Source organism: Ranitomeya variabilis, chromosome 4 (assembly GCF_051348905.1).
Source record: "Ranitomeya variabilis isolate aRanVar5 chromosome 4, aRanVar5.hap1, whole genome shotgun sequence".
In the NCBI taxonomy this organism is placed as follows: Eukaryota; Metazoa; Chordata; class Amphibia; order Anura; family Dendrobatidae; genus Ranitomeya; species Ranitomeya variabilis.
The window spans coordinates 653671769-653699154 of NC_135235.1; the positions used below are offsets into that span (position 1 = coordinate 653671769).

Below are 27386 nucleotides of genomic sequence, written 5' to 3' on the forward strand. Positions count from 1 at the left end.
CCCCCAAGGGGTTAAATAGAGAGTTCGATTTGTTAACATTTATATAGATTGTCTGAATTATATTGTCTTTGGTTGCCATAATTACTAACTATGCTCTCTCTATTCCCCCAGAGTCGCCTATATTGATCCTTGGACACGATTGTTCACGAGCACCTTCTAGTCCTCACCACATTGCACCGTGTATGAATCCGTGCCATTCTCCGTTATTGTCACACTAGATCTACTATGGTATTCCCTGCACTGCCTGCATTATGATAGTATATGTCTTGATGTATCTCTTTTATTTTTCCATCCCTATACGGTATTAGGATAATTCAACTTATGATATTGAGCGGCCTTTTATAATTATATATTGGATGACCCTTCCGTAGTGTTCAGACCATGTATGCCCGGTCTCCACACGGAGTACACAGCGTCCGCACTATGCTTGTATGGGTGGAACGCACCCAATATGTCTGTGGAATGCACCTCCATGTTTGAAACGTCACATCCGCTCCCAACACACAGCGGTGCTCATTGCGTACCGCCAACTTCCTTTTTTCGGTGTCCGCATGTGCGGAGTATACAGCGTCCGCACCATGTTTGTATGGGTGGAACGCGCACCCAGGATGCCTGTGGAACACACCTCCATGTTGGAAACGTCACATCCGCTCCTAACACACAGCGGTGCTCATTGTGTACCGCCCACTTCCGATTTTCGGCGTCCGTACACCCTCCGCCCCTTCCATGTGCTTTTTATGGGGCAGTCTGACCGCACATTACAGACAAGCGGTGGAGTCCGCGTCTGCAGCACCACAGTCGGGTAAGATAACGCACAGCGCTCTGATCACCGCCTCAAGCATCACTTTTTTTCCCCCCTTCTTCATGGGGGGCCAGTACCCTAACTATACACTATATATATTTTTACTACAGGCTGTGCTCTTATTAATATCTTCAAACCTGTGCCTTCCTGAATAGGGGTTTGCTTATATGTCACGTCCACTTTGGTCTATGGCAGTGGAGTTATACTCCCCACTATTTTACACACTTACCCTTGTTTAATTTTTTCAGCCGTATATGCTCTTGTCTGTTATTAAGGACACAAAACTTACCTCACCATCCCTTACAATACGGTACGTAGTCTCACCTACTCTGTCCAACAATTCCTACATGACTGTGCCAGGATGTAATTACTATTTCTAATCTTGTCCAATTGAATACCTGATATTGTGCCATATAATGTTTGGATGTACTTTGTTTTTTTATATTTTCTGTTGATAATTCTATAATTTACAGTAACTGATGAAGGTCGCTGTTTATGACCGAAACGTTTTTGCTGTTACTTCATTTGGAATAAAAACCGCTTGCATATAGTACAAGTTGAGTGCCAGGTCTTTGTTATATATAATCACTAAGGTTTTGGAACCTACCTGGGCACCACTTTTTGGAGCTTTTTGATACTGTGGATCGGGGCGGATTATAATAGGGTCAATCTGGGCGGTAGCCCAGGGCCCAGCGGTGTGGGGGGGCCCTCGGCTACCGCTCAGATTGCCCGTCGCCAGTCAGGACATTACTGCTCTGACTGGCGTATGGGCCCGGTCGGCAGAGAGGGGGCCCGCATCGGGCTCCGTCTCATCTGCTCACTGAGCCCCTACCGGCGCTGCGGCAGTTTCACCTATTGACGTGTGGGCGCGCACCCGCACGTCAATAGTTAACAACAGCCGCCAGCCAATTGGAGGCTGGCACCTGAAGTCGGCCGCAGGCGCAGCGCACACGTCACCGTCAGTCGCCTGCGAGTGTGCGCTGCTGGAGGGAGCTGCTTCGCCAAAGGAGCCCGGACAGGTGAGGAGAACTCTTTTTTTTCTTTTTAATTGCGAATGGCAATCCGGGGGGCCCGGGCGGGCCAGAATGCTGGACACTGTAGGTGGGCAATATGCTGGACACACTGGGGCAGATTGCTGGACACACTGGGGGCAATGCTGGAGACACTGGGGCAGACTGCTGGAGACAATGGGGCAGATTGCTGGAGTCAGACACACTGGAGGCAATGCTGGAGACACTGGGGCAGATTGCTGATGGACACACTGTCTTGGGGTAATGCTGGAGACACTGGGGCAGATTGCTGGACACACTGGGGCAGATTGCTGGACACTGGGGCAATATGCTAGACATACTGGGGCAGATTGCTGGACACACTGGGGGCAATATGCTGGAGTCAGACACTGGGGCAGATTGCTGGAGACAATGGGGCAGATTGCTGGTGGACACACTGTCTGGGGGCAATGCTGGAGACACTGGGACAGATTGCTAATGGACACACTGGGAGCAATGCTGGACACACTGGGGCAGATTGCTGCACACACTGTCTGGGGGCAATGCTGGACACACTGGGGCAGATTGCTGGACACACTGGGGGTAATATGCTGGACACACTGGGGCAGATTGCTGGACACACTGGGGGCAGATTGCTGGACACACTGAGGGCAATGCTGGACACACTGGGGCAGATTTCTGGACACACTGTCTGGGGGCAATGCTGGACACACTGGGGCAGATTGCTGGACACACTGGGGGCAATATGCTGGACATACTGGGGCAGATTGCTGGACACACTGGGAGTAATATGCTGGACACTCTGGGGCAGATTGCTGGACACACTGTCTGGGGGCAATGCTGGACACACTGGGGCAGATTGCTGGACACACTGTCTGGGGGCAATGCTGGACACACTGGGGCAGATTGCTGGACACACTGGGGGCAATATGCTGGAGTCAGACACTGGGGCAGACTGCTGGACACACTGGGGCAATATGCTGGGCATACTGGGGCAGATTGCTGGACACACTGGGGGTAATATGCTGGACACTCTGGGGCAGATTGCTGGACACACTGGGGCAATATGCTAGACATACTGGGGCACATTGCTGGACAGACTGTGGGTAATATGCTGGACATACTGGGGCAGATTGCTGGACACACTGGGGCAGATTGCTGGACACACTGGGGCAGATTGCTGGACACACTGGGGCAGATTGCTGGACACACTGGGGCAGATTGCTGGACACACTGGGGCAGATTGCTGGACACACTGGGGGCAGGACTGGAGGCATGGGCAGAATGTAGATACGGGGCATGATTGGAGACACAGGGCAGAATGAAAGACATGGGGCAGGATTGGATCATGGGGCAGGATGGATACGATGGAGACAGATGGGGCAGGATGGGGAGATCATATGGGGTAGAATGGATACTCATGAGGGCAGGATGCGAGAACATATGGCTGGAGCCGGGAATGAGATACACGGGGCCAGGGTGGGGAATATTATTACCATAGGGGCTAATTAAGGGATATTATTACTGCAGTGATGTATTTATTTTATTTTTTGAGTATACTGTTTTAAATGGGCGGGGCGGTCCTGTTACTGTGCAGAGTGACACTATATCGCCTTTTTTTCTTCATGTGGTGTAATGTAGAAGTTGTGAAAAATTAAGTAATGTGTTCTGCAAGCAAGCAGAGCTCGAGATAACTGTGTTATTTCCTGCAGAAACTAGTCCTGGCTGGAAGAAATGATGGCGGTCTGTGCTGGATGAAAGATGAAGGACTTCACCTAGAGATGTCACTGTTACCTATACACTGACACTATCCACTGTATACTATATACAGAGGTCTTGTGTATAATGTCACCAGTGATCGCTGGATAACTTCTACACAGACACTGCATACTAAGTACAGATCTCCTGTGAATACTGGCACTTATGGTGATAGTATTGTGTTGTTTTTTTTATTACTGATCAGTAATGTAGTATTCAGTCACTATGTGGTGGTAATATGTGGTCTGGAAGTGGTGTTGTGATATTTGTCCCTTGTCTGTGCTATTTGGTCACCAAGTGGTGGTAATATGTGGTCTTGACATGGTGTAGCGTTATTTGTTCCTTGTATGTGATATTATTCGATCACTGTGGTTGCAATATGTGGTCTGGTCATGGTGCGGTGGTATTTGTTCCTTGTATGTGATATTGGTCATTTTAAAAATTGAAAAATTAATCATAATATACCTTAATTGTATTGCATATTTTAACAAATATTTAATAGGTTATAGTAAAGTAGGAGCTGGCCAAAAGTGTCTACCATGTTATGGTGGCGGCTTACAAAATCTTTGTAATATGACACACATGACCCCGTAACATGACCCCGTCACATGACCGGGGGGCCCACAGTGTCTGAACAGCCCCAGGGCCCTGGCTACCCTTAATCCACCCCTGCTGTAGATGCATAGTGAACTTGAGATTTCTAGAAATCCCATCCACTGTGCTGAAACAGCTTGCCGCAGAAAGTTTCACGCTACATAAGTTCGCAGCGTTAAACCTGTGGCAATTCCGGATTGTAGGCACATACCCAAAGGAATCCTATGTTCAATGAAATCTTCTCCCAGCCCCAATAAAGGTTTTTTTTTTATTGTTCACCAGTTCTTACATGCCCTGTCACACATACCGTCACAGTTACATTACCCCAAAATGGTTTAACCTGAGGTACAGAATGATATGTATCCTCCTGAGTTTATGTCCAAGGAACGCAATCAGTATAGAGAATATATCCTAGAGGGAGTCATGTGCACTATTAATATTTGTAGATTGTGTATTGTTGAGATGTCTAGTGGAGAGATGATAGGGGATCCAGGTTTTTGTGTGAACAACTTACAATACACACATACATTAGATAAACTACAGTAAGTACACCGTTTTTTAATTCATTTTGCTCATTAAGACATAAAAGCATCTGGTCCTTAGAAGGACGTACCATTTGGTAACTGCAATCTTGGATGAACAAAAAGCATGATGAGTAAATAATGGCACTGTAAAAAACACCAACTAGGCCAAAGCAAGCGTGCAGAACCACCTTTAGCAACAATAACTTGAATTAATCATTTTCTGTTTTGTCCTGGACAAATTTGAATCCACTCTTTACAACATTGCTTATCCCCTTCCTGACATTTGAAGTATATATACGTCACGGTTGGGAATTACTTTCCGACCAATTATATATATTAAAAAAAGTCATGGCGATCACCTGCGCACAGTAGCTGTGCAAGGGCGATCGCCGCTGGGTGTTCAGCTGATATGACAGCGGACTCCCGACGCTGACTGCCAGGAGCAGTGCCCACACCTCTCCTGGCAATTTAACCCGCTACACAGCATTTAGAAGGCAGACAAATGGAGGGAGCTCCCTATTGCGAGGGGCCGATCGACGCACTGACAGTTTATAAAGAATAGCAATACTCCAGCAAATTTGGGGGTTAAAACATTTTTTGTTGAAAAAAATTTGATTTTTAATTTTCACCCCATCAACGTCATTAACTTCTGTGAAGCACCTGGGGGTTGAAGGTTCTCACCACACATCCAGATACATTCTTTGAGGGGTCTAGTTTCCAAAATGCAGTCACTTGTGGGGGGTTTCCACTGTTTGTTTAATGATTCCAGCCAATTTAGTGCTCCATAAGTCAAAAGGTGCGCCTTCCGAGCCCTGCCATCTGCCCAAACAGTAGTTTTCCGACACATTTGGGTATCGGTGAACTCAGGAGAAATTGGGATCTTTTTTCTCCTGTTACCCTTGTGAAAATCAAAAGAAATTGGGGTTTACATTTTTTTTTTAACAAAAAGTTAAATGTTCATTTTTTCTTTCCACATTGCTTTAGTTCCTGTGGTTGTCCAGTCAAAACCAATGAGTCCGCAATCCTTCTGTGACTGCAGATTTATGAATCCCCCAGAGCACGCACATATACACATGGCAGAGCTGGGGGCACTATCTCCGGGAATGGAGGGGTTACTGCCCCCTGCCCCCGCCCAGTAATGGGGAATCTCCAGCACCTACCTCCACCTGCAGAGCCGCACACCACATGTATGGCTGTTCTGTGCGCACAGGACCTGGGATGAGGTCACAGGAAGAGGCAGGGCTTCCTCCAAACCCTATACCAGAAAGGTAGCATCTAGATTGGAGTGGCTCCTGTGAGGGGAGATGTCACCGGAAGAGGCGGTGCTGCCTCTATTCTAGACAGTGCAGACCAGAGAGTATAAAGCAGCACTGGGCTGAGGTAGAGTGGAAGTGATTAGCTGAGGACCTCACTTTAGCCCTCTATTCTAGCAGGTGAGTGCTGAGGCGCCTAGAATGGAGGGGCTGCAGTGAGGCTTCACTGGGAAAGGCGTAGCAGAGCGCAACCAACAGTCATCATAACAAAGCGCAACCGACAGTTACAATAACAGAGCGCCACAGACAGTCACCATAAGAGCGCCACCGACAGTCAGAAAAGAGCGCAACCAACAGTCATCATAAAAGAGCAACCGACAGTCACCATAACTGAGCGCAACCAACAGTCATTATAAAAGAGCAACCGACTGTCATTATAAAAGAGGGCGACTGACAGTCTTAATAACAGAGGGCGAGTGACAGTCTTCATAACAGAGCGCCACCGACAGTCATAAAAGAGGGCGACTGACAGTCTTCATAACAGCGCAACCGACAGTCACCATAACAGAGCACAACCAACAGTCATCATAAAAGAGCAACCAACAGTCATCATAAAAGAGCACAACCAAAAGTCATAACAGAGCGCAACTGACAATCATCATAAAAGAGCGCAACCGACAGTCATCATAACAGATGGCAACCAACAGTCATCATAACAGAGCGCAACTGACAGTCATCATAAAAGAGCGCAACAGTCATAAAAGAACGCAGCCGACAGTCACCATAGTAGAGCGCCATTGACAGCCATCATAACAGAGTGCGACCGACAGTCACGATAACAGAGCGCAACTGACAGTCATAACAGAGCGCAACCAACAGTCATCATAATAGGTCTCTCTTTATCTATACGCTGATCGGCGCATGCGCATATATTATGTGTTCAGACATCTTGGTACAGGAGCTTCGGCTTTTTATATGCTACTGCGCATGCGCCGGCGTCTTCAACATTTCCGGTCCTCTTGCTGCAATTATGCTTGGCGTTTCCACCATCCCTGGACACCAGCTGTTTCTCTACACATTATGACGACTAAGGTATTTAAGCTGCATACATGCCCACTGCATCTACTGCTCCTGAAGAAGCCAGGTTTCCTGGCGACACGCGTCGGGCGTTCTGTGCCCTGGTCGGCCCCCTCCCCCTTTGCTTATTTTGCACCGCACTGTTGCCCCTCACAGGGACATGAGTTGGGACAATCCTTTCAGGTTGTATAGCTTATTTGATTACTCAGTGCCATCTATTTAATTGTTTAGGGCCATTCAGGCCTTTGTCTGCATAGGTCTCATATGTAGTTTTGTATTCTTTGGTGGGCCCTTATTTACAGGCTTCTACTAAATTCTGGCTGCTCCAGCTTAATGCTTTGTAACTTACCAACCTGGGATATACCTGTATGTTCTATGAAGACAACATTACAACATCTTCTGTGATTAGGTGCCAGTGGTTTACTAAGACCTTTTGGTGGTGTGGGGTCTGACCAGGACATGACCTTATTATAGGTCAATGTACTTTCTTTTGTTTGTATTTTTAGATGTTTTTAAACTTTTTTGCAGTGTTTTGTGCTTTGTTTAAATAAAAATTCATTGATATTTGAAGTATTTGATGTGTGGTGATCCCCGTCTTTTTGCATGCCTTCTTTTTTCTCGTTTGGCTATTGCAACAGTCATCATAACAGAACGCAACTGACAGTCATCATAACAGAACACAACCGACAGTCATCATAAAAGAGCGCAACCGACAATCATAAAAGAGTGCAACCGATAGTCATCATAAAAGAGCGCAACCAAGTCATAAAAGAGCGCAGCCGACAATCCTCATAAAAGAACGTAACTGATAGTCATCATAAAAGAGCGCAACCAACAGTCATAAAAGAGCGCAACAGACAATCATCATAAAAGAGCGCAACCGACAGTCGTCATAACAGTGCGCAACCGACAGAGTCATCATAAAAGAGCACAACTGACAGTCATCATAAAAGAGAGCAACCGACATTCATCAAAGCAGAGCACCTCCGACAGCATAAAAGTAAGCAACTGTCATCATAAAAGAGAGTAGCTGACAGTCATCATAATTTACAACACAGATGTGATATAAATTATTGCAGAGATGTCCGGGGTCACTGGAGAACATTTTTGGTGTAATTTTCACCAGTTTTGTGATGTAAATTCTGATGATTCTGTTGGCTGCGCTCCGTCACTAACCGAGACTTGTGGACATGCAGGAAAAGTTGAATTCTCTCAAAACTGACCAATCAGAGTTCTGTAATGTTTTATGTTCCAAAAAACGATAACCAAAAATCTAATTTTATTAATTTAAAAAAAACATGCACAAAGTGCCCACTACTTTCTGCCGCTCAGCCTTCGTTAAAGGTAATATCCAGGACTTTATGAAAAACAAGCACTAAAAGGCAAGTAGTTGCTATTTGCCTGTCGGTTGTGCCTGGCTCTTTTGTGGCACAGAGAGGTCACAAACTGCTCCTGCCGGAGATTCAGCTGCCTCTGCTATTGTCACGTCGACAGAGTGGAGGCTACTTTTCTGCTCTGTTCTGTTAACAGGGCAGGACAGCAGACATCATTGTGATTGACAGGCAGATTCACGCTGCCTAATTGGTGGAGCCAGCTGTCAATCAGAATGACTTCGGTTGTCCCGCCCTGTTAACAGAACGGAGCAGAAAATAAACCGTCCTGTCGCGATAGCAGAGGCAGCAAAATCCCCAGCAGGAGCTGTCTGTGTGATCCTGAAGAATGGCGCCAAACACACAAGCAGGTAGGTAGCAGCTACCTGTCTGTTAGTGCTTGGCACATTTTTTGTTCTTCCATAAAGTTCCAAAACACCCTTTAAGACTGGCATACAAAATTCTGCATGAATTGGAGCTGTAATTTTGTGTAACTGTCTGCCAAGAAATAATGAAACTCCTTACAGCAACTCCAATCTAGCTGTCTCACTACAGAGATGACTAGAGTTTTTACTGTACAGAGGTTCAAGATTTTTCCACACAGTCCCTCATCATTATCTTCTCCCTTCTCTGCACAATTCCTCATCATCATCACCTTCCCATGCACCTCAAGTAACATCAACCCTTTTTCTGTGAATTCCCCCCAATAAGCAGTCTGATACAAGTAGCAGCAGCCATTTTCCCGTACAATCCTCCGACACGCAGCCCCCATATAGTAACATCATTCATGTTTCTTTGCCCCATAATATGATGCTGAAGTTCGTTTCTAATTTGTCCAGTTTCTTACTCAAACTGCCGAATAAGAGATAAACTTCAGTTTGTTGAATTCAAGTTTAAATTTTTTTACAGATTTAATGACAAAAATAAAAAATTACAATGATAAAATACAATGCAGCAAGGGGCCCTGATATGAATACATCAGTTATTACAAAAGTTATAATACTGGCACAAAATGGGCATCACAGTGGGCACTAAAGGGCATTATTGAAAGGGTAAAATGACTTTGGACCACTGATCTCTTACTGCAGACACATAGATCACAATGCCCTACATCAAATTCAGGTCACTACAGCCTGCCCCAAATGGGTTCTGGGCATCAAAGTGGGCAGATGGTCTACGAACATCAGGACATAGCCGCCCCAGAAATGGCTTATCTGTTGGATGTGATAATTCCGGCACTTAGCCTCTCTCTTCCCACTTCCCTGTAGCAGTGGCATATGGGGTAATTGGGGGTTGATGCCATCTTTGAATTGTAAGGTGACATCAAGTCGGCTTAGTAATGAGTAGGCGTCAATAAGATACCTATCCATTACTAATCCTATAGTTGTGAAAGGGTTAAATAAACAAAGACACAGCCAGAATAAAGTATTTTAATGAAATAAAACACTACACAATTTTGCCATCTTTATTGTTCTGACAATCCATGCAACGCCCTCGATCTCCTGAAAAAAAGGAAAAAAATAATAAACCAACACAAATACTCCCTGGTCCAACGTAATCCATTTAATAATGAGTGTCCCACGATGATATTCCCCATAGAGCAGTCACATTAGGAGATGTGACTGCTCTATAGGCCTCTCGTGATGCACTGACAAGAGACAATGGCTCCTGCAGTGCATCACTGAAGAGGTTACCTGAGTTCATACTCTCACTTTAAGGCAACGCTGGTGAGAATTTCCCCATGCAGCCGCAGCAGTGCTGCAAGTGACAGTATGAACTACACTGTACTCATGACGGAGTGATGCAGTGCGGAGGATTACCTCCTGTCACTGTATCACCGGAGCCCCTGGAGAGTGGTCGCATCTGTCGATGTGACAGCTCTCCATGGGAGATCGTCGTGGGACACACATTATTACATGGATTACATCAGATCAGGGAGTATACTGTTGATTTTTTATTTTGTTTTTTTTTCCAGGTGATCGAGGGCTTCGAGGACTAGGTGATTGGTGAGTATGTACTGTATGTTGTATGTACTGTATGTCTATATGTGTGTGGTTTTTTTTTACACTAGAACACAGTAGCTGGATGATGGGACTACTACTGTCCGATCATCCGGCTAGCTGTCACTGTAGCAGATATAGCCGGATGGGACTAGTAGTCCCATCGGACGATGCCTGACACACACACACACACACAGCCGCGCACATACACACACAGCCCATCAAACACCAACAGACCCCTGCACACACACAGACACACAAACACCCGCACACAGTCCTGCACATCTTCTCCACTCACATATAGTCTCCGCCCACACACTCTTCCCCCTCCCGATCTGCAGCGTTTCTCACAGGCACATCCGCAGCAAAACTGCAGATCTTTTTAAACCTGCGGTTTTGCTGCAGATTGGCCTGACACAATGATAGTCAATGGGTGCAGAAACGCTGAAATCCGTAAAAAGAATTGACATACTGCGGAAAATAAAACGCTGCGAATCCGTGCGTTTTTTTCCACAGCATGAGCACACCAAGTGTCAACTTCACATTGACTAACGTTGCTTGTGCACTACACTGCGTATTTGATGCAATTCCGCACATCCAAAAACCCTGTCGATCCACATCAAAATCTGCAAGGTGTGCACATAGCCTTACTCTCTTTATATATACTGGCTCTGGGCATCAGTCCCTGCCAGTGAAAGATTCATCTTCCTGTGCTGTGTGTCAAAGCTAAGTAGTTGAAGTTTGGAGTTGGAGTGTTCTGTAGTTTCAACTCCTATTCCTCCCTGTCCCTATTCTCCTCCCTATTGTTGGTTAGAGCTTTTGTATGATAGAGGTTGTTACAGGACGATAGCAAGGTCGGAGACTCTCTACCTTTGATTACCCCCAGGACAGGGATAGTTAGGGTCCCAGCGCTAGGGGCAGTTTGAGGCCCCTCTTCCTTACTGAAGACAGTCATAGTGTGACTTCAATGTTAATGTTACCGCTGAAGGTACGGATTCCAAAAGAGTACATTTTCCTAAATATTCCTAAAATACTGTGGTGAGAGATGATGGAGATGTCATTGACAGGACTGAACTGAAAGTCCGTAATAGAAAATATTAACTGAAAGTGCAATGGAGGAGGAAGGTGCAGAATACTGATTGAAACTGACGGTGTCACTACCAGAGGTAACGTCATCCTCCTGTGACTGACTAGAGTGATGTGAAGTAACATCCTCTGATTCTTGCGCACTAATATACTTGCTATGGGCAAAGGAAAGACAAGTATTTTCTGTGTTTGGTACTACTACCATGCGGATGGCTGGTTCCAGTGGTGTTACTGCTGCTACATGCGGCTCCCTCATTTTTATTGCCAGAATCCATTTTATGCTATATTCTTTTATTTAGCCCATGAATTGCTACTACCACATTCACTTTTGTGTTTTCAACCACAATTCCACCCTTCTTAAAAAGGATTTACAAAAAAGTGCTGGTACCTTACGGCTCTAATCCTTACACGACAAACACATACAGCTTTGCTGTGGACACATCGTACCGCACAGCTCCGCTTTACATATCGTGCACACACAGCTCTACACCAGATGAGTCGCCCTGCCAGGGCTGTGGGGTACTCAGTACCGGGTCCGGTGTTTCACAGGGGGATGTCATGGTGGTGACCCGGTCCGTCGCCCTGGGTGCCCATGTAAAAGGGAATGGTCTTTAAAGAGAATAAAGTTTATGTTCGTGACGCCACCTGTGGTATTCGGTCAGTGGGGACCGACGCTGCTTTAAGGGGTTCTCTGGGATGATGTTATGGCAGCTATATGGGCATGTAAAGCGCCATGGAATAAATGGCGCTATAACAATCTATATATATAATTGTCTAAGGGTTTTTCCGTCTGTCTGTCTGTCTGTCCTGGAAATCCCGCGTCTCTGTGCGACGGGCACAGCATGGCGACGATGATGTCATAATGGAAATCCCGCGTCTCTGATTGGTCAAGGCCGCCAGGCACAGGCACAGTATCGACATAGATGTCATAATAGTTGCCATGGCGACGATGATGTCATAAAGGTTGCCTCGACCAATCAGCGACGGGCACAGTCTGCCGCGAATTCTGGAATCATCATTGTCCATATACTACGGGGACATGCATATTCTAGAATACCCGATGCGTTAGAATCGGGCCACAATCTAGTAAATAATAATAATAATAATAACTTCCCACAGGTGAAGTATATCCCCAGGGCTCCCGGTGTGTAGATGGATAATGGTGAATGGCGCGGTAAAGAACGAGGATGCAGGTTTTCAGTCTCTTTACCTTGTTTACTGAAGACTTCAGGCAGCCACAGTCCAGGGCACCAGATAACAGAGCAGGCAGGGTCCGGCCGGCTTGGAAGCGAATCCAGAGTCCCTTTTACCAGGTGAAGATTAAAGCCTTCCTCCAGCAGTTGCAGTCCCTTACTGCCTATGGCTTCATATAAGGTCCTCCCAGATGTTCTCTCTCTGTCCCCCATATAGGATAGGACATAACCCGTATGACTGGTGACTTGAGCCTGTTTATAGGGACTCTAGCACGCCCCGGGCTCTAAAGGTGTCACCGTGTCTTCAGGTGTGTGTGGGGACAGATAACATGCAATTCAGCTGTCCTGCCGGTTTCTGCTGTAAGTCGTAGAGTCCTTACAACCTTGGTGGTCCGGCTACCGGATAACTGCGCTTCAGAGGGAGGCAGCCTGATCTTAGCTGGTCTCCCCTGATGTCACTCTCCTGTGCTTCGCTCTCCTGCACACTCACTGAACAATGTTCGGCTTTCTGTATGCCTCTTCCTCCAGGGGCTGCAGTACTTCAGACTAAAGGCCCCTTCAGACCTTCTGACACTCTATGTCGGTCTGCTCTCTTCTGTGTCTCTCACTTTCTGAACTCTCCTTTCCCTCCAGAACAGAATGTCTTTTTAGGGGAGTTCACCTTAAACAGGTTTAGAGCTCCCCTTTCTAGCCTGGAGTGTGAACATGTTGTATGCATTGTGGTTACCTGATAAAAGATCTCCTTCATCGCTTCCAAACGTAACATCACTCTCCCCGTGAGGAAAGCAATGCCACTGTGACGACCAGGACCCTGGGGAGCCACACATACACATACAGTATGGTTCCACTCCGTATATATCGTACATGCATGACTCTTGTTTGTATTTACCATACACATGTCTCCGTTCCACACACCTTGTACACACATGGCTTCACTCTGCATAGGTCATACAGCCACGGCTTCGATCTGTATACATAATACAAGTGTAGTTCCACTCCGCACAGATCGTATACCAGTGGTTCTGCTCCATACATGTGGCCTCCGCTCCGTACACGTTGTACATGTGCAACTACGCTCTGCACACGTCGTACATGAGCGGCTTTACTACGTACACTTCGTACAGGCGCGGCATCATTGTGTACTTGTTGTTCGCGTACAGCTCCGCTTTGCACATGTCATACACACATGGCTCCTCTCTTTATACGCTGTACACACTCCTGTTCCTCTTATGTCGTACACATGCAGCTCTGCACCTGTGGCTCTGCTCCGTACACCTCGTACATACACTGATCCGCTCCATACACCTTGTACACAAACGGCTCCGCTCCGTACACCTCGAACACACGTGGCACTGCTCAGTACACCTCGTACACACAGCTCTGCTCCGTACATCTCGCACACACGCGGCTCCGCTCCGTACACCTCGTACACACAGCTCTGCTCCGTACACCTCGTACACACACGGCTCTGCTACATCCACACTGTAAACCCCTCCTGACCCCACACATAAACTTCCCCTCATCCAGCACCATGACAACCAGCACAGCAGAGTCCTGCATACACTGAGGCCCCTGATCATGTGACCCCTGACTCCTCCCCTCCTGTGACCTCATCACAGGTCCTGTGCACAGAACAGCCATATATGTGGTGTGCGGCTCTGCAGGTGGAGGTAGGTGCTGGAGATTCCCCATTACTGGGCGGGGGCAGGGGGCAGTAACCCCTCCATTCCCGGAGATAGTGCCCCCAGCTCTGCCATGTGTATATGTACAGTAATAGGACGCTGGCTGTGCTCATGTATACAGGGGAGGGCGCTCTGGTTTGGGGACAGATGATGGAGATTACAGGGAATGGAAATGTCGGGTGTAATAGTTTAGAATAAAGGATTTCCCCATGAAATGTCTGTGGCGTCGGTCCTGTACTGAGGACACTGATCCTGGAGGAGGAGATTGTGGGGCAGAATAAGGAGAAAACACAGAAACGTCACATAAGCACAGAGTCTCTATGATGAGGAACATATTTGTGCTTTGGGGCGGCCTGTGCGCAGGTCTTTCCTTGGTTTCTCCAGCTTAGAGCGCCAAGATAAGACTCTTCCTACAGTCCCTGGAGCATGGGCATCTCATTAGCTGAAAACTTCTAGCACTGATTACACAAGCACCACAAGACGGATTTCTTCACCCCAGGGATCATTTAAATCGGTATAACGGCGCCAACCTGACACTGTCTGGTTTACTTAGCAAAATCCTGCTGACAGATTCGTTATAAAATATTGCAACCGAAAAGATATCTCGATGCTGACATCTATCCATGGTGCCAGCAGTTTCTCTGCCCTTTTGCATGCCGCAACATTATCCAGAGTAATGCCTGTTACAACCAGACATATGACAAGTTTATAGGGGGGAAGATTTTTCACATCAAATTATACCGCACTATTATATGATGAGGAAGTAAAAATATGGTACATGAAATTCAGAAGTATTTTCTCACTTTTGTCTTTTTATTCTTTAGCCTCAACATACGAGGAATAGATCTGTGTGTCACAAACTAGACAGTAAGGCCTCCAACACACGTCAGTATTTCCAGTACGTGTGGCATCCGTTTTCACACGTACTGTAGACACATGCACATTCATTACAATCTGTTGGGTTGTGCACATGTCCGTGTGTTCACACAGACCGTGTGACCCACATGTAGGCTTGTCCATTTTTTTCCAGCAGCACAGATGTCAATACGCTCCTCACAGATTACATAAAATATGCCATCCATGTGACACATACCAGAAGGCTGTTAAATAAAATAATGTGTTAAAAATGTGCAAAGATAGAGAACGATAGTTAGATATGAGGTAAATACACAAGTGGTCAAAATTGTTGGTACCCCTCTTTTAATGACAGAAAAAACCACAGTGGTCACAGAAATAACTTAAATCGGACAAAAGTAATAATAAATAAGAGATCTATGAAAATGAACAAATGAAAGTCAGACATTGCTTTTCAACCATGCTTCCACAGAATAAAAAAAAACCTCATTAAATAGGCCTGGACAGAAATGATGGTTCCCCTGAAAATAATGTGACAAAACGGACATGTTAAATCAAGGTGTGTCCACTAAGTAGCATCACAGGTGTCTACATTCTTGGAATCAGTGAGTAGGCCTGTATATAGGGCTACAGATATTCACTGTGTGTGCTGTTTGGTGACATGGTGTGTATCATACTCAACATGGACCAGAGGAAGCAAAGGAAAGAGTTGTCTCATGAGATTAGAAAGAAAATTATAGACAAATATGTTAAAGGTAAAAGTTATAAGACCATCTCCAGACAGCTTGATGTTCCTATGACAACAGTTGCACATATTATTCAGAAATTTAAGATCCATGGGACTGTAGCCAACCTCCCTGGACATGGCCGCCGGAGGAAAATTGATGACAAATCAAAGAGATGGATAATACGAATGGTAACAAAAGAGCAAAGAAATACTTCTAAACAGAAGGTGAACTTCAAGCTCAAGGAACATCAGTGTCAGATCGCACCATTCGTTGTAGGAGTCAAAGTGGACTTCATGGGAGACGACTTAGGAGGACACCATTGTTGAAAAAAAATCATACAAAAGCCAGGCTGGAAATTGCCAACTACATGTTGACAAGCCACACAGCTTCTGGGAGAATGTCCTATGGACAGATGAGACAAAAATTGAACTTTTTGGCAAGGCACATCAGCTCTATGTTCACAGATGGAAAAATGAGGCAAATCAAGAAAAGAACACTGTCCCTACTGTGAAACATGGAGGAGGCTCTGTTATGTTCTGGGGCTGCTTTGCTGCATCTGGCACAGGGTGTTCAAGTATCTGTGCAGGGTACAATGAAATCTCAAGACTATCAAGGGATTCTAGAGAGAAATGTGTTGCCCAGTGTCAGAAAGCTTGGTCTCAGTCGCAGGTCATGGGTCTTGCAACAGGATAATGACCCAAATATACAGCTAAAAACACGCAAGAATGGCTAAGAGGAAAACATTGGACTATTCTGAAGTGGCCTTCTATGAGCCCTGACCTAAATCCTATTGAGCATATTTGGAAAGAGATGAAACATGCAGTCTGGAAAAAGCAACAAGACAACTGTTGCTCTTGAGGAGTGGGCCAAAATACCTGAGGTGCAGAAGTCTCATTGACCGTTACAGGAATCTAGGATACCATAATTTCTGTCCAGTCCTATTTCATGAGGTTTTTTTTTTTTTTTTAAATTCTATGGAAGCATGGTTGAAAAGCAATGTCTGACTTTCATATCTTCATTTTCATAGATCTTTTATTTATTACTTTTGTCAGATTCAAGTTATTTCTGTGATCATTGTGGGTTTTTCTGTCATTAAACGAGGGGTACCAAGAATTTTGACCATATGTGTAGATGACATATGATATATTTATGAAATATATAATTAGTAACTTGTATTTGTAGCGTACTGTACATGTATAAACCTAATAAATAAATGAAAAAAATGATGTGGGGTCCCCCTCCTATTTTAGGAAACCAGCAAAGGTAAAGCAGACAACTGTGATCTGACATTATCAGGCTGGGAGGTCCTTGGTTATTGGGCCCTTCCCAGGCTAAAAATACTGGCCCATGGCCATCCCAGAAGTGGAGGATCAAATGAGATGCTCCGATTCTGGCACTTCGCCTTCTCTCTTATTGATTGCCCTGGTGCGTTGGCAATCGGGGTAATGGGGCTTGAGGTTGATGTTAGCTGTGAATTGTCAAAAGTACAGCTGACATCAAGGCCTGGGTTTAGTAATAGAGATTTGTGTATTAGACACCCCATTACTAACCCTGTATTAAAAAGAATAACATGCACACAAAAAAAACCACTCCTGTTTCACAAATTTATTAAAAAAAGAAATGTCACTCAGGTTTGACATAGTCCACAAATGGAATTCTGAAAAACATAAATCCGACATAGTCCACAAATGTAAATCTGAAAAACATAAAAAAAGAGAAATAAAAACAAGACACTGTCCTTTGTTCACCAAGTTATTAGAAAGCAAGGTTCCCACGCAAGTCCGACATAGTCCAGCACTTACAAACACATAAAGAGGACTTAAAAATCCTCCAAAAATTTGAAAAAAATCAGAGAAAAGAAGCAGAGATGATTACTTGCTCAGACCTCCAAACAAATGCACTGACAGGGTGCAGCGGACCCAATTAATGATGCCATCATTAATCAGGTCCATAGTCCAGCACTTACCACGACGTTCCCTGATCCTGTTGTCCAAAGCCTATGGAGTCTCGTTCCGAAGCTTCATAGGCTTTAGCAGCAGCTACTCGCGGGTCACGCCGTGCCCCGGAAGACCCGGTGACTATGAAGAGCTTGATGGCTTGATGTCTTAATACAAGTACAGTAAGCTACACTCGCAAGGCACTAATTATATGTCTCACAGATATCTATTACTTATCCATCATCTCTCTTTATCTTTACACATCTTTAACATCTAAAATTCTGTAATTTATCTTCTGCATTCTATTCCGTACATGTCACAAGGACACACACACACAGCCAACAGAAAACCACACGGATAGTGAAAATGGACCTTCTCACTCTTATGTTTTTTTCAGCTGATATGTGAATGGTCGGTCTACCATCCAACACCCTTCACTGTGGGAAGCAGTGCCCCAAACAAAATTCTTGCTGCTCCACCCAGAGACCTAATTTGTAGTACATTGATTCCCTGGACAGTTGTCTGGTGGAGGACAGCACTGTTTCCTTGGTGGGTCACACCATCTATTGGTCAGTTGAAGAAATGAAACACTGAGGTTACGTGGCTATACAACATAGCTGGAGATGGGTGGATGAAGGAATAACGTGAAATGACTGTATCCAGTGAAAGGTGCCAGCTATGAGCACAGAGTGATGGAGGCCAGGTCACATGATGATTTGAAGGTTCATGATCCCTGGTCTATAATGATAATTTTCCATTAGAGATGAGTAAATCACTTTGATGCAAATCAAATTCGCAGTGCATGATCCAGTCTGTCCTAAAGGGCAAGTAGTTTCCTCCTAATCCCAAATATTGATCAATTGGATCAACATTCAGAACAAGAATTAATCACATTGCAAAAGTATTTGTTATTCCCATCTAGTTTTACTCCCAGTAGAACAGGTTATTAGTGCCCATGTGCATAAGTTCACATTTATCTACATTGAACCTTATTTGGAAATTGATGTCCTAATACGAAATTTGTGTAAATCAGCCAGTAACTTTGCAACCTGTAATCTTCCATAGACTGCACTAATATTAAATATAGAAAGAACATTACTAATCCTGTCTTCTTTGTAATTAATAAATTAGATAAATAATAGGGAATCCAGCTCTGAGCCTTTTGTCTTCTTCCCATTTAGGTCGTACAATATTGGATCCTCTTAGTGGAGATCTTCTATAAAAGAAATTTTTCCTAATTGACCTGTCAAGGATGGAAAGGGACAGGGACAAGATGGTGGAGAAGATATTACACCTCACTCTAGAGATCCTCTTCCGGCTTACTGGAGAGGTGAGAGATTCTGATGACGTCACATTACATCATTCTTATCGATAGGGATAACAGATGGAGAGAACTGGAGAGGTGAGGACTCTGGAAACATCTGTAGTGAGATTTATTAATGTGTCTCTCCATAACCAGGATTACACAGTAGTGAAGAAGAACTCTAGTGAACGCTGTCAGGCCCCTGTGTCTGAGGTATGGGGAAGACCTCTGAGCCCAATCACAAGGCCTCCACCTCACCCCCTGATACATGATGACATCAATGACCAGAAGATCCTAGATCTCATCTACACGATGATTGAGCTGCTGACTGGAGAGGTGACACTGCTGAGAATGTTGGGAGATTATACAGTAATGTTATGAACAGATCGGGGGGATGACTGTTTTGTTGTATATGTCAGGTTCCCATAAGGTGTCAGGATGTCACCATCTATTTCTCCATGGAGGAGTGGGAATATTTAGAAGGACACAAAGATCTGTACAAGGACGTCATGATGGAGGTTCCCCAGCCGATGACATTATCAGGTAATAGACAGGACTAAATACGCTTGGCCTATAATTATCTGTATGTGAAGAAGGAATTCAGTCCCTGTATGTGTTTCCTCCAGTTCTATCCAGTAAAAGGACAACACCAGAGCGATGTCCCCGTCCTCTTCTTCCGCAGGACTGTAAACAAAATCCCAATGTTTCTCAGGATTATCAGGTAGATGGAGAGAAGGTGTCATGAGATCTCCCCTATGATGTGTAGATGGCTGTAAAGATCTTGTGCTCAGTCTTGTTTTATCCACCAGTATTATATGTGTTATACTTGTGTAGTGAGAACGATGGAGATGGCAGGATTAGAGCTGATCATAGATGTGACTTCTCCATTTCTCTGTGACTTTTACAATATTGATTTCAGGGTAAAGATCTGACCCATATTAATACTACAAAGAAATGTGTAAGGGGTGATGAGAGGTGTAAAGAAGAGATTCCTCTAGATAATGATCCAGGTGAGTAGCAACCACTTAATGCAGATAAGTCAAAGGTTCTTCTCAGTCACTGGCTGGTGACTTTTTGTGTTTATTATTGTGATCTCTGTGGTCAATTGTCCTTGTGCATAGTATGTTTCAATATTCTTGACTCTTTTTCGGACCCCAAAATGCTGAGGCAAACCCCTTAAATCTTTGCAACGTTATGCCGTAGGGTAAAGACTAGGGTAATCATTAGAACTTGCAACTTATTTTGACCAGTGTCAGATGGACATTCTGTGTTGTGTCAGTAATGCTCTATTAGTAGGAGTTATTTGGAGCTGATAAATAAATATAGAAGTTTTAATTTTGCTAAGGGGTAACGTTTCTCCTTATGGAGAGTGACATACCAGCTCTGGCTTGTCAAGGTAAGGAGGCTTATTCGCCGTGCAATGCTCCTCTGGGAAATATAATATTCAAATTGCCTCTTCAGAGAAAAAGAGGACTTAAACTCTATAACGCCACTTGTTGGAAGTAGCGATCCTACAAGTCACAATCAACCCTTTAACGAGTCGTGCAATATGACTGTTAGGGCTAGCGGAACGCACCAAGTAAATATAGATGTTATTATTGGTGCGTTCGCAGCCCGGGGTCCACCATGCAGGAGGAACCTGCTGCTATCAAATGATGGCACTATATGGCTGTATAAGCGAACTCTGTTACTTCACAGAGTCGCACAGAAAGAAGACCCTGTGCCCTGTTAGCGTCACAGGGGAACACAGGTAACTGCTGAGCTGATGGCAGTCAGTGGTCACGCACTCAGAGAAGCACACAAAACACTCCTCTCCGGTGGAACCGGAATTCTAGAGGCTATGAGCCAGCCCTGAATACATTCATACAAAACTCCTCACCGGAGGTGCCGGTATTCTAGGGGCTTATTTCAGCCAAACACTGTCCACATACAGCCGTGACCACAATAGCAAAGCTCATACACATGTTGATACTAGCGCATGGCCATGTGGCCGTGCGAACCTTTTATAGCTGCAGCAACTTCAGGACCTTCCTAGAGGACCAATGGGAGCTGCTGCAGTACCTGAGCATGTGACCCCTGACCTCCAATGAGAGGTTTTACCTTGGGCATGCTCAGAAGGGGAAAAGCAGGACTTAGTCCCAGAGACGTCTGCTCGCCGCTGCCCAGTACTGGCTATAATGGCAGAACCTGGAAGAACAGCAGTAACCAGGCGCAGAGTACCTGTCTGAGCCAGACGCTGGGACCGACGTCTCCACTGAGCAAGCTCCACTGCGGCTGGAGAAGGATGGGAGACCGCAGCAGGGATGGCTCGAGATTCCCCCTGTGCAGAGGTGGGAACTCGGCACCTAACAATGACTTAGGATAAAAGCCAGAGCCGCTCACCTAGCCAAATTAGTTCTCATGCTTCGCACTGATGAGGGCCAACAGCCCGAAACACCGTGTCTGCGAATTGAGATACTGATTTGGCTTTTATCCTAAGTCATATTGCACGACTCGTTAAAGGGTTGATTGTGACTTGTAGGATCGCTACTTCCAACAGGTGGCGCTATAGAGTTTAAGTCCTCTTTTTCTCTGAAGAGGCAATCTGCACATTAATTTTGCTAGTAATTCTTTTGTTTCTCTGCTGCTAAATAGGAGAATATTAATCAGACATATGATCACCAAGAAATCTCTTATCTGCCTGACCATCCAGACATTTTTATGTAAATATGCATGGGTATTGTGGGATGTTTTAGTATTCTAAGCTTTGAATTATAATACAGTTTGTACTCGTGTATTTGTCATAGTTTCAAAGCAATATAAAGTCACTGTCCCATGATTAATAAGATTTGCCTTAATAAAATAACACCATGACATTACATAGGCTATTATCAGAAGGCTAATGTTGTTGCAGATTTTTAGATCTTTTATTGAATTTGAATTTTACTACATAATCTTCAATTTATATGGAATTGTTTACATATTTTAATATATTAATATTTCTATTATAAAAAATAACCATTTTATTCTTGGCAGGTAACTGTATCAGAAGCTTAGTGGGACATGCGATCGCTTCAGATTTTAAAGCAGATGATCCAAGTATCACACAAGAAACATACGAAGAGAATGCCATTATCCCAGATATACCATCAGCTCTTCACAGCGACAGCGAAGATCTATTATCTGATCCTTTTGAACATGTCATATCTCCTGATTTCTTACATGCTAAAAAGAAAAATGAGAATAACATAAAGGTTGTCGAACTTGAAGAATCTCACAAATGGTTGAATCCATTTGCATGTGTAAATTGTAAAATAGATACATCAAATGTTGAGACAAGTCACATAGAAGAAAATGAACTTCCATTTTCAGATTGTGAGAAATCAATTTTTTTTGAGCATCAAAAGTCTCACATGGCAGGGAAGCCATTTTCATGTTTTAAGTCCAAGAATTGCTGTACGCAACTTATTTCACATGCGAGGAGTCACCATAAGAAAAAGCCATTCTCATGTTCAGAATGTGGAGCATGTTTTAAATGTCAATCAAAGCTTTTTAAACATGAGAGAAGTCACACAGGGGAGAAGCCATTTTCATGCTTAGAATGTGGGAAATATTTTGCTCGCAAATCACATCTTGCTGACCATCAAAAAACTCACACTGGAGAGAAGCCATTTTCATGTTCAGAATGTGAAAAATGTTTTAAAAAGAAGATTCATCTTGATACACATCAGAGAATTCACACAGGGGAGAAGCCATACTTATGCACAGAATGTGGGAAGTGTTTTAATCAAAAATCACATCTTACAAAGCATCAGAAAAGTCACACAGGAGTGAAGTCAGTTTCATGTTTAAAATGTGGGAAATGTTTTTTTCAGAAATCAAATCTTATTGACCATGAAAAAACTCACACTGGGGAGAAGCCATTTTCTTGTTCAGAATGTGGGAAATGTTTTAGACATAAGTTAAGTCTCGTTACACATCAGAGAACTCACACCGGGGAGAAGCCATTCTCCTGTGCAGAATGTGGGAAGCGTTTTAACCAAAAAGTTCATCTCGCTAGCCATCAGACAAGTCATACAGGAGATAAGCCATTTTCATGCTTAGACTGTGGGAAATGTTTTTTTCAGAAATCAAATCTTGTTGACCATCAAATGATTCACACAGGAGAGAAGCCGTTTTCATGCTCAGAATGTGGGAAATGTTTTACTCGGAAATCAAGTCTTAGTGCTCATCAAAGAATTCACACAGGGGAGAAGCCATTTTCATGTTTAGAATGTGGGAAATGTTTTAAACAGAAGTGGAGTCTTGTTATACATCAGAGAAATCACACAGTGGAGAAGTCGTTCTGATGCCAAAAAAACAAAAACAATTTGTTGTGACAGATCAGAGAAGTCACACAGGAGATGACATGTTCATGTTTAAAATACAGGAAATGTTTGTCTATTGAATGAAGCCTTGTTGATAATTAAGTTGTTCAAACGGGATAGACTCCATATTCGTGTCCTGAATGTGGTCTATATTTTAAAGCTAGCTCAAAATAGCTCGCTACACATGTGACTTGAATCTTACTGCAAAAAGGGTCTCTGTTTCTCATGCTCAACTATTGCAATAGGCTGAAAATAATCGCCGATAGCTGCTACTGCGCAGGCGTCCGCAGCTCCATCTTGGAGGAGGAGGAATTTTTTTCTCTAGCATATCTAGAATATCAGGATAACATCAACCATATTTATTATATGCACAGTACATATGCGATTATGCTGTAGCACAGGAGCCACTGCTGGCGCCTGTCTGCAGAAGATTTTTTTTCAATATGTATATAATATTCATTATGTAAACTAGGGGGCAGGTCACTGAAGGATCAGTGACCTGTCAGCAGTCTGCATTATGAATAGCTAATCAGAGCACCACATGAAGACCCCCCACCCACAGGCCGCCCAGAGCACAAGCACATCATTAACTCAAAACCAAAACTGAATTGCTGAGAGACAAGAAAACCCTATATTAAGAGTCACCAATCTAACCCAAACAGAGGTGCGAAACCGGCTAAATAAGATTGATTAAAATAGATAAATCTCGGATGGCATACACCCACGAGTACTAAGAGAACCAAGTAGTATAATAGACAAAGCATTGTTTCTCATATTTAGGGACTCTATAGTGACAGGGTCTGTTCCACAGGACTGGCGCATAGCAAATGTGGTACCAATATTCAAAAAGTGCTCTAAAACTGAACCTAGAAATTATATGCCAATAAGTCTAACCTCTATTGTTGGTAAAATATTTGAGGGTTTTTTGAGGTATGTTATGCTGGATTATCTCAATGAGAATAACTGTTTAACTCCATATCAGAATGGGTTTATGAGGAATCGCTCCTGTCAAACCAATAATCCGTTTTTATGAAGAGCTAAGCTATAGACTGGACCAAGGTGAGTCATTGGATTTGGTATATCCTGATTTTTCCAAAGCATTTGATACCGTGTCACACAAGAGGTTGGTACACAAAATGAGAATGCTGGTTCTGGGGGGGGAAATGTGTGTAAATGGGTAAGTACAGTGCCTTGCGAAAGTATTCGGCTCCCTGGAACTTTTCAACCTTTTCCCATATATCATGCTTCAAACATAAAGATACCAAATGTAAATTTTTGGTGAAGAATCGACAACAAGTGGAACACAATTGTGAAGTTGAACGAAATTTATTGGTTATTTTAAATTTTTGTGGAAAATCAAAAACTGAAAAGTGGGGCGTGCAATATTATTCGGCCCCTTTAATTTAATACTTTGTTGCGCCACCTTTTGCTGCGATTACAGCTGCAAGTCGCTTGGGGTATGTCTCTATCAGTTTTGTACATCGAGAGACTGAAATTCTTGCCCATTCTTCCTTGGCAAACAGCTCGAACTCAGTGAGGTTTAATGGCGATCGATTGTGAACAGCAGTTTTCAGCTCTTTCCACAGATTCTCGATTGGATTGAGGTCTGGACTTTGACTTGGCCATTCTAACCCTTGGATATGTTTATTTGTGAACCATTCCATTGTAGATTTTGCTTTATGTTTGGGATCATTGTCTTGTTGGAAGACAAATCTCCGTCCCAGTCTCAGGTCTTTTGCAGACTACAACAGGTTTTCCTCAGGAATGGTCCTGTATTTGACTCCATCCATCTTCCCATCAATTTTAACCATCTTCCCTGTCCCTCCTGAAAAAAAGCAGGCCCAAACCATGATGCTGCCACCACCATGTTTAACAGTGGGGAAGGTGTGTTCAGGGTGATGAGCTGTGTTGCCAAAAAATTCAATTTTGGTTTCATCTGACCAGAGCACCTTCTTCCACATTTTGGTGTATCTCCAAGGTGGCTTGTCGCAAACTTTAAATGACACTATTTATGGATATCTTTGAGAAATGGCTTTTTTCTTGCCACTCTTCCATAAAGGCCAGATTTGTGCAGTGTACGACTGATTGTTGTCCTATGGACAGACTGTCCCACCTCAGCTGTAGATCTCTGCAGTTTATCCAGAGTGATCATGGGCCTCTTTGCTGCATTTCTGATCAGTCTTGTCCTTGTTTGAGATGAAAGTTTAGAGGGACAGCCGGGTCTTGGTAGATTTGCAGCGGTATGATACTCATTCCATTTCAATATGATCGCTTGCACAGTGCTCCTTGGGATGTTTAAAGTTTTGGAAATCATTTTATATCCAAATTCGGCTTTAAACTTCTCCACAACAGTATCACGGACCTGCCTGTTGTGTTCCTTCGTCTTCATGATGCTCTCTCTCCTTCAAACAGAACCCTGAGACTATCACAGAGCAGGTGCATTTATACAGGGACTGTATAAATGCACACAGGTGGATTATATTTATCATCATTAGGCATTTAGGACAACATTGGATCATTCAAAAATCCACAATGAACTTCTGGAGTGAGTTTGCACTGAAAGTAAAGGGGCCGAATAACATTGGACGCTCCACTTTTCAGTTTTTGAATTTCCACAAAAATGTAAAATAACCAATAAATTTCGTTCAACTTCACAATTGTGTTCCACTTGTTGTTGATTGTTCACCAAAAATTTACATTTGGTATCTTTATGTTTGAAGCATGATATGTGGGAAAAGGTTGAAAAGTTCCAGGGAACCGAATACTTTCGCAAGGCACTGTAACTGGCTTAATGATGGAAAGCAGAGGGTGGTAATAAATGGTATATTTTCTAACTGGGTCGCTGTGACCAGTGGGGTACCGCAGGAGTTGGTGTTGGTACTTATTCTCTTCAACATATTAACGATCTGGTAGAAGATTTACACAGTAAAATACTGATATTTGCAGATGATACAAAACCATGTAAAGCAGTTAATACAAGAGAAGATAGTATTCTGCTACAGATGGACCTGGATAAGTTGGAAACTTGGGCCCAGAGGTGGCAGATGCGGTTTAACAATGATAAATGTAAGGTTATACACATGGGAAGAAGGAATCAACATAACCGTTACACACTGAACAGGGAAATTACTGGGTAAATCTGACATGGAGAAGGACTTGGGGATCCTAGTTAATGATAAACTTACCTGGAGCAGACATCAGCTGCCAAGGCAAACAGGATCATGGACTGCATTAAAAGAGGTCTGGATACCCATGATGAGAGCATTATACTTCCTCTGTACAAATCTCTGATTAGACCGCACATGGAGTGCTGTGTACAGTGTTGGGCATCGGTGCTCAGGAAGGATATAATGGAAATAGAGCGAGTACAAAGGAGGGCAATACCCAGAGAGATTGGCAAAATTAGAATTATTTATTCTAGAAAGAAGACGACTGAGGGGCGATCTAATAACCATGTATAAGTATATAAGGGGACAATATAAACATCTCTCCGAGAATCTGTTTATACCAACGAAGGTGAAGTTCATAAGGGGTCATTCTCTGTATCTGGAGGAAAGAAGGTTTTTGCACCAACATAGAAGATTGTTTATTGTTAGGGCAGTGAGAATCTGAAATTCCTTGCCTGAGGAAGTTGTGATGGTGAACTCAGTCGAGGGGTTCAAGAGAGGCCTGGATGTCTTCCTGGAGCAGAACAAAATTTTAGTTTACAGTTATTAGGTTCTTTAGAAGGACGTAGATCTGGGGATTTATTCCAACGCAATATAGGCTGAACTGGATGGACAAATGTCTTTTTTCGGCCTTGCTAACTATGTTACTATGAAAATAAAGCGTACACAACAACCACAAGACGGATTTAATCAACCAAAGT

General features: G+C 43.9%; 2 protein-coding genes across 3 annotated transcripts in view; one reads left to right on the forward strand and one right to left on the reverse strand.

The window, feature by feature from the left end:
- LOC143767444 (oocyte zinc finger protein XlCOF7.1-like) overlaps positions 1-5973 on the reverse strand; it is a 36471-nt gene extending 30498 nt beyond the window's left edge. For both annotated transcript variants that reach the window (XR_013213714.1, XM_077255780.1), the window contains exon 1: positions 5849-5973. Coding sequence is in view for 1 of the 2 variants with exons in the window: in XM_077255780.1 (XP_077111895.1) it covers positions 5849-5875 (27 nt within the window). In the remaining variant the exon portion in view is untranslated. The remainder of the gene's footprint in view (positions 1-5848) is intronic.
- An 8320-nt stretch (positions 5974-14293) lies between these two features.
- Positions 14294-23637, forward strand: LOC143767440 (uncharacterized). Its single transcript, XM_077255777.1, has 7 exons — positions 14294-14337; positions 19051-19199; positions 19329-19508; positions 19592-19715; positions 19799-19893; positions 20092-20182; positions 22188-23637. Exons 2-7 carry the CDS (start codon positions 19122-19124, stop codon positions 23498-23500), a joined length of 1881 nt encoding a protein of 626 aa, XP_077111892.1. The 5' UTR covers positions 14294-14337; positions 19051-19121; the 3' UTR covers positions 23501-23637.
- Positions 23638-27386: the final 3749 nt, after the last annotated feature.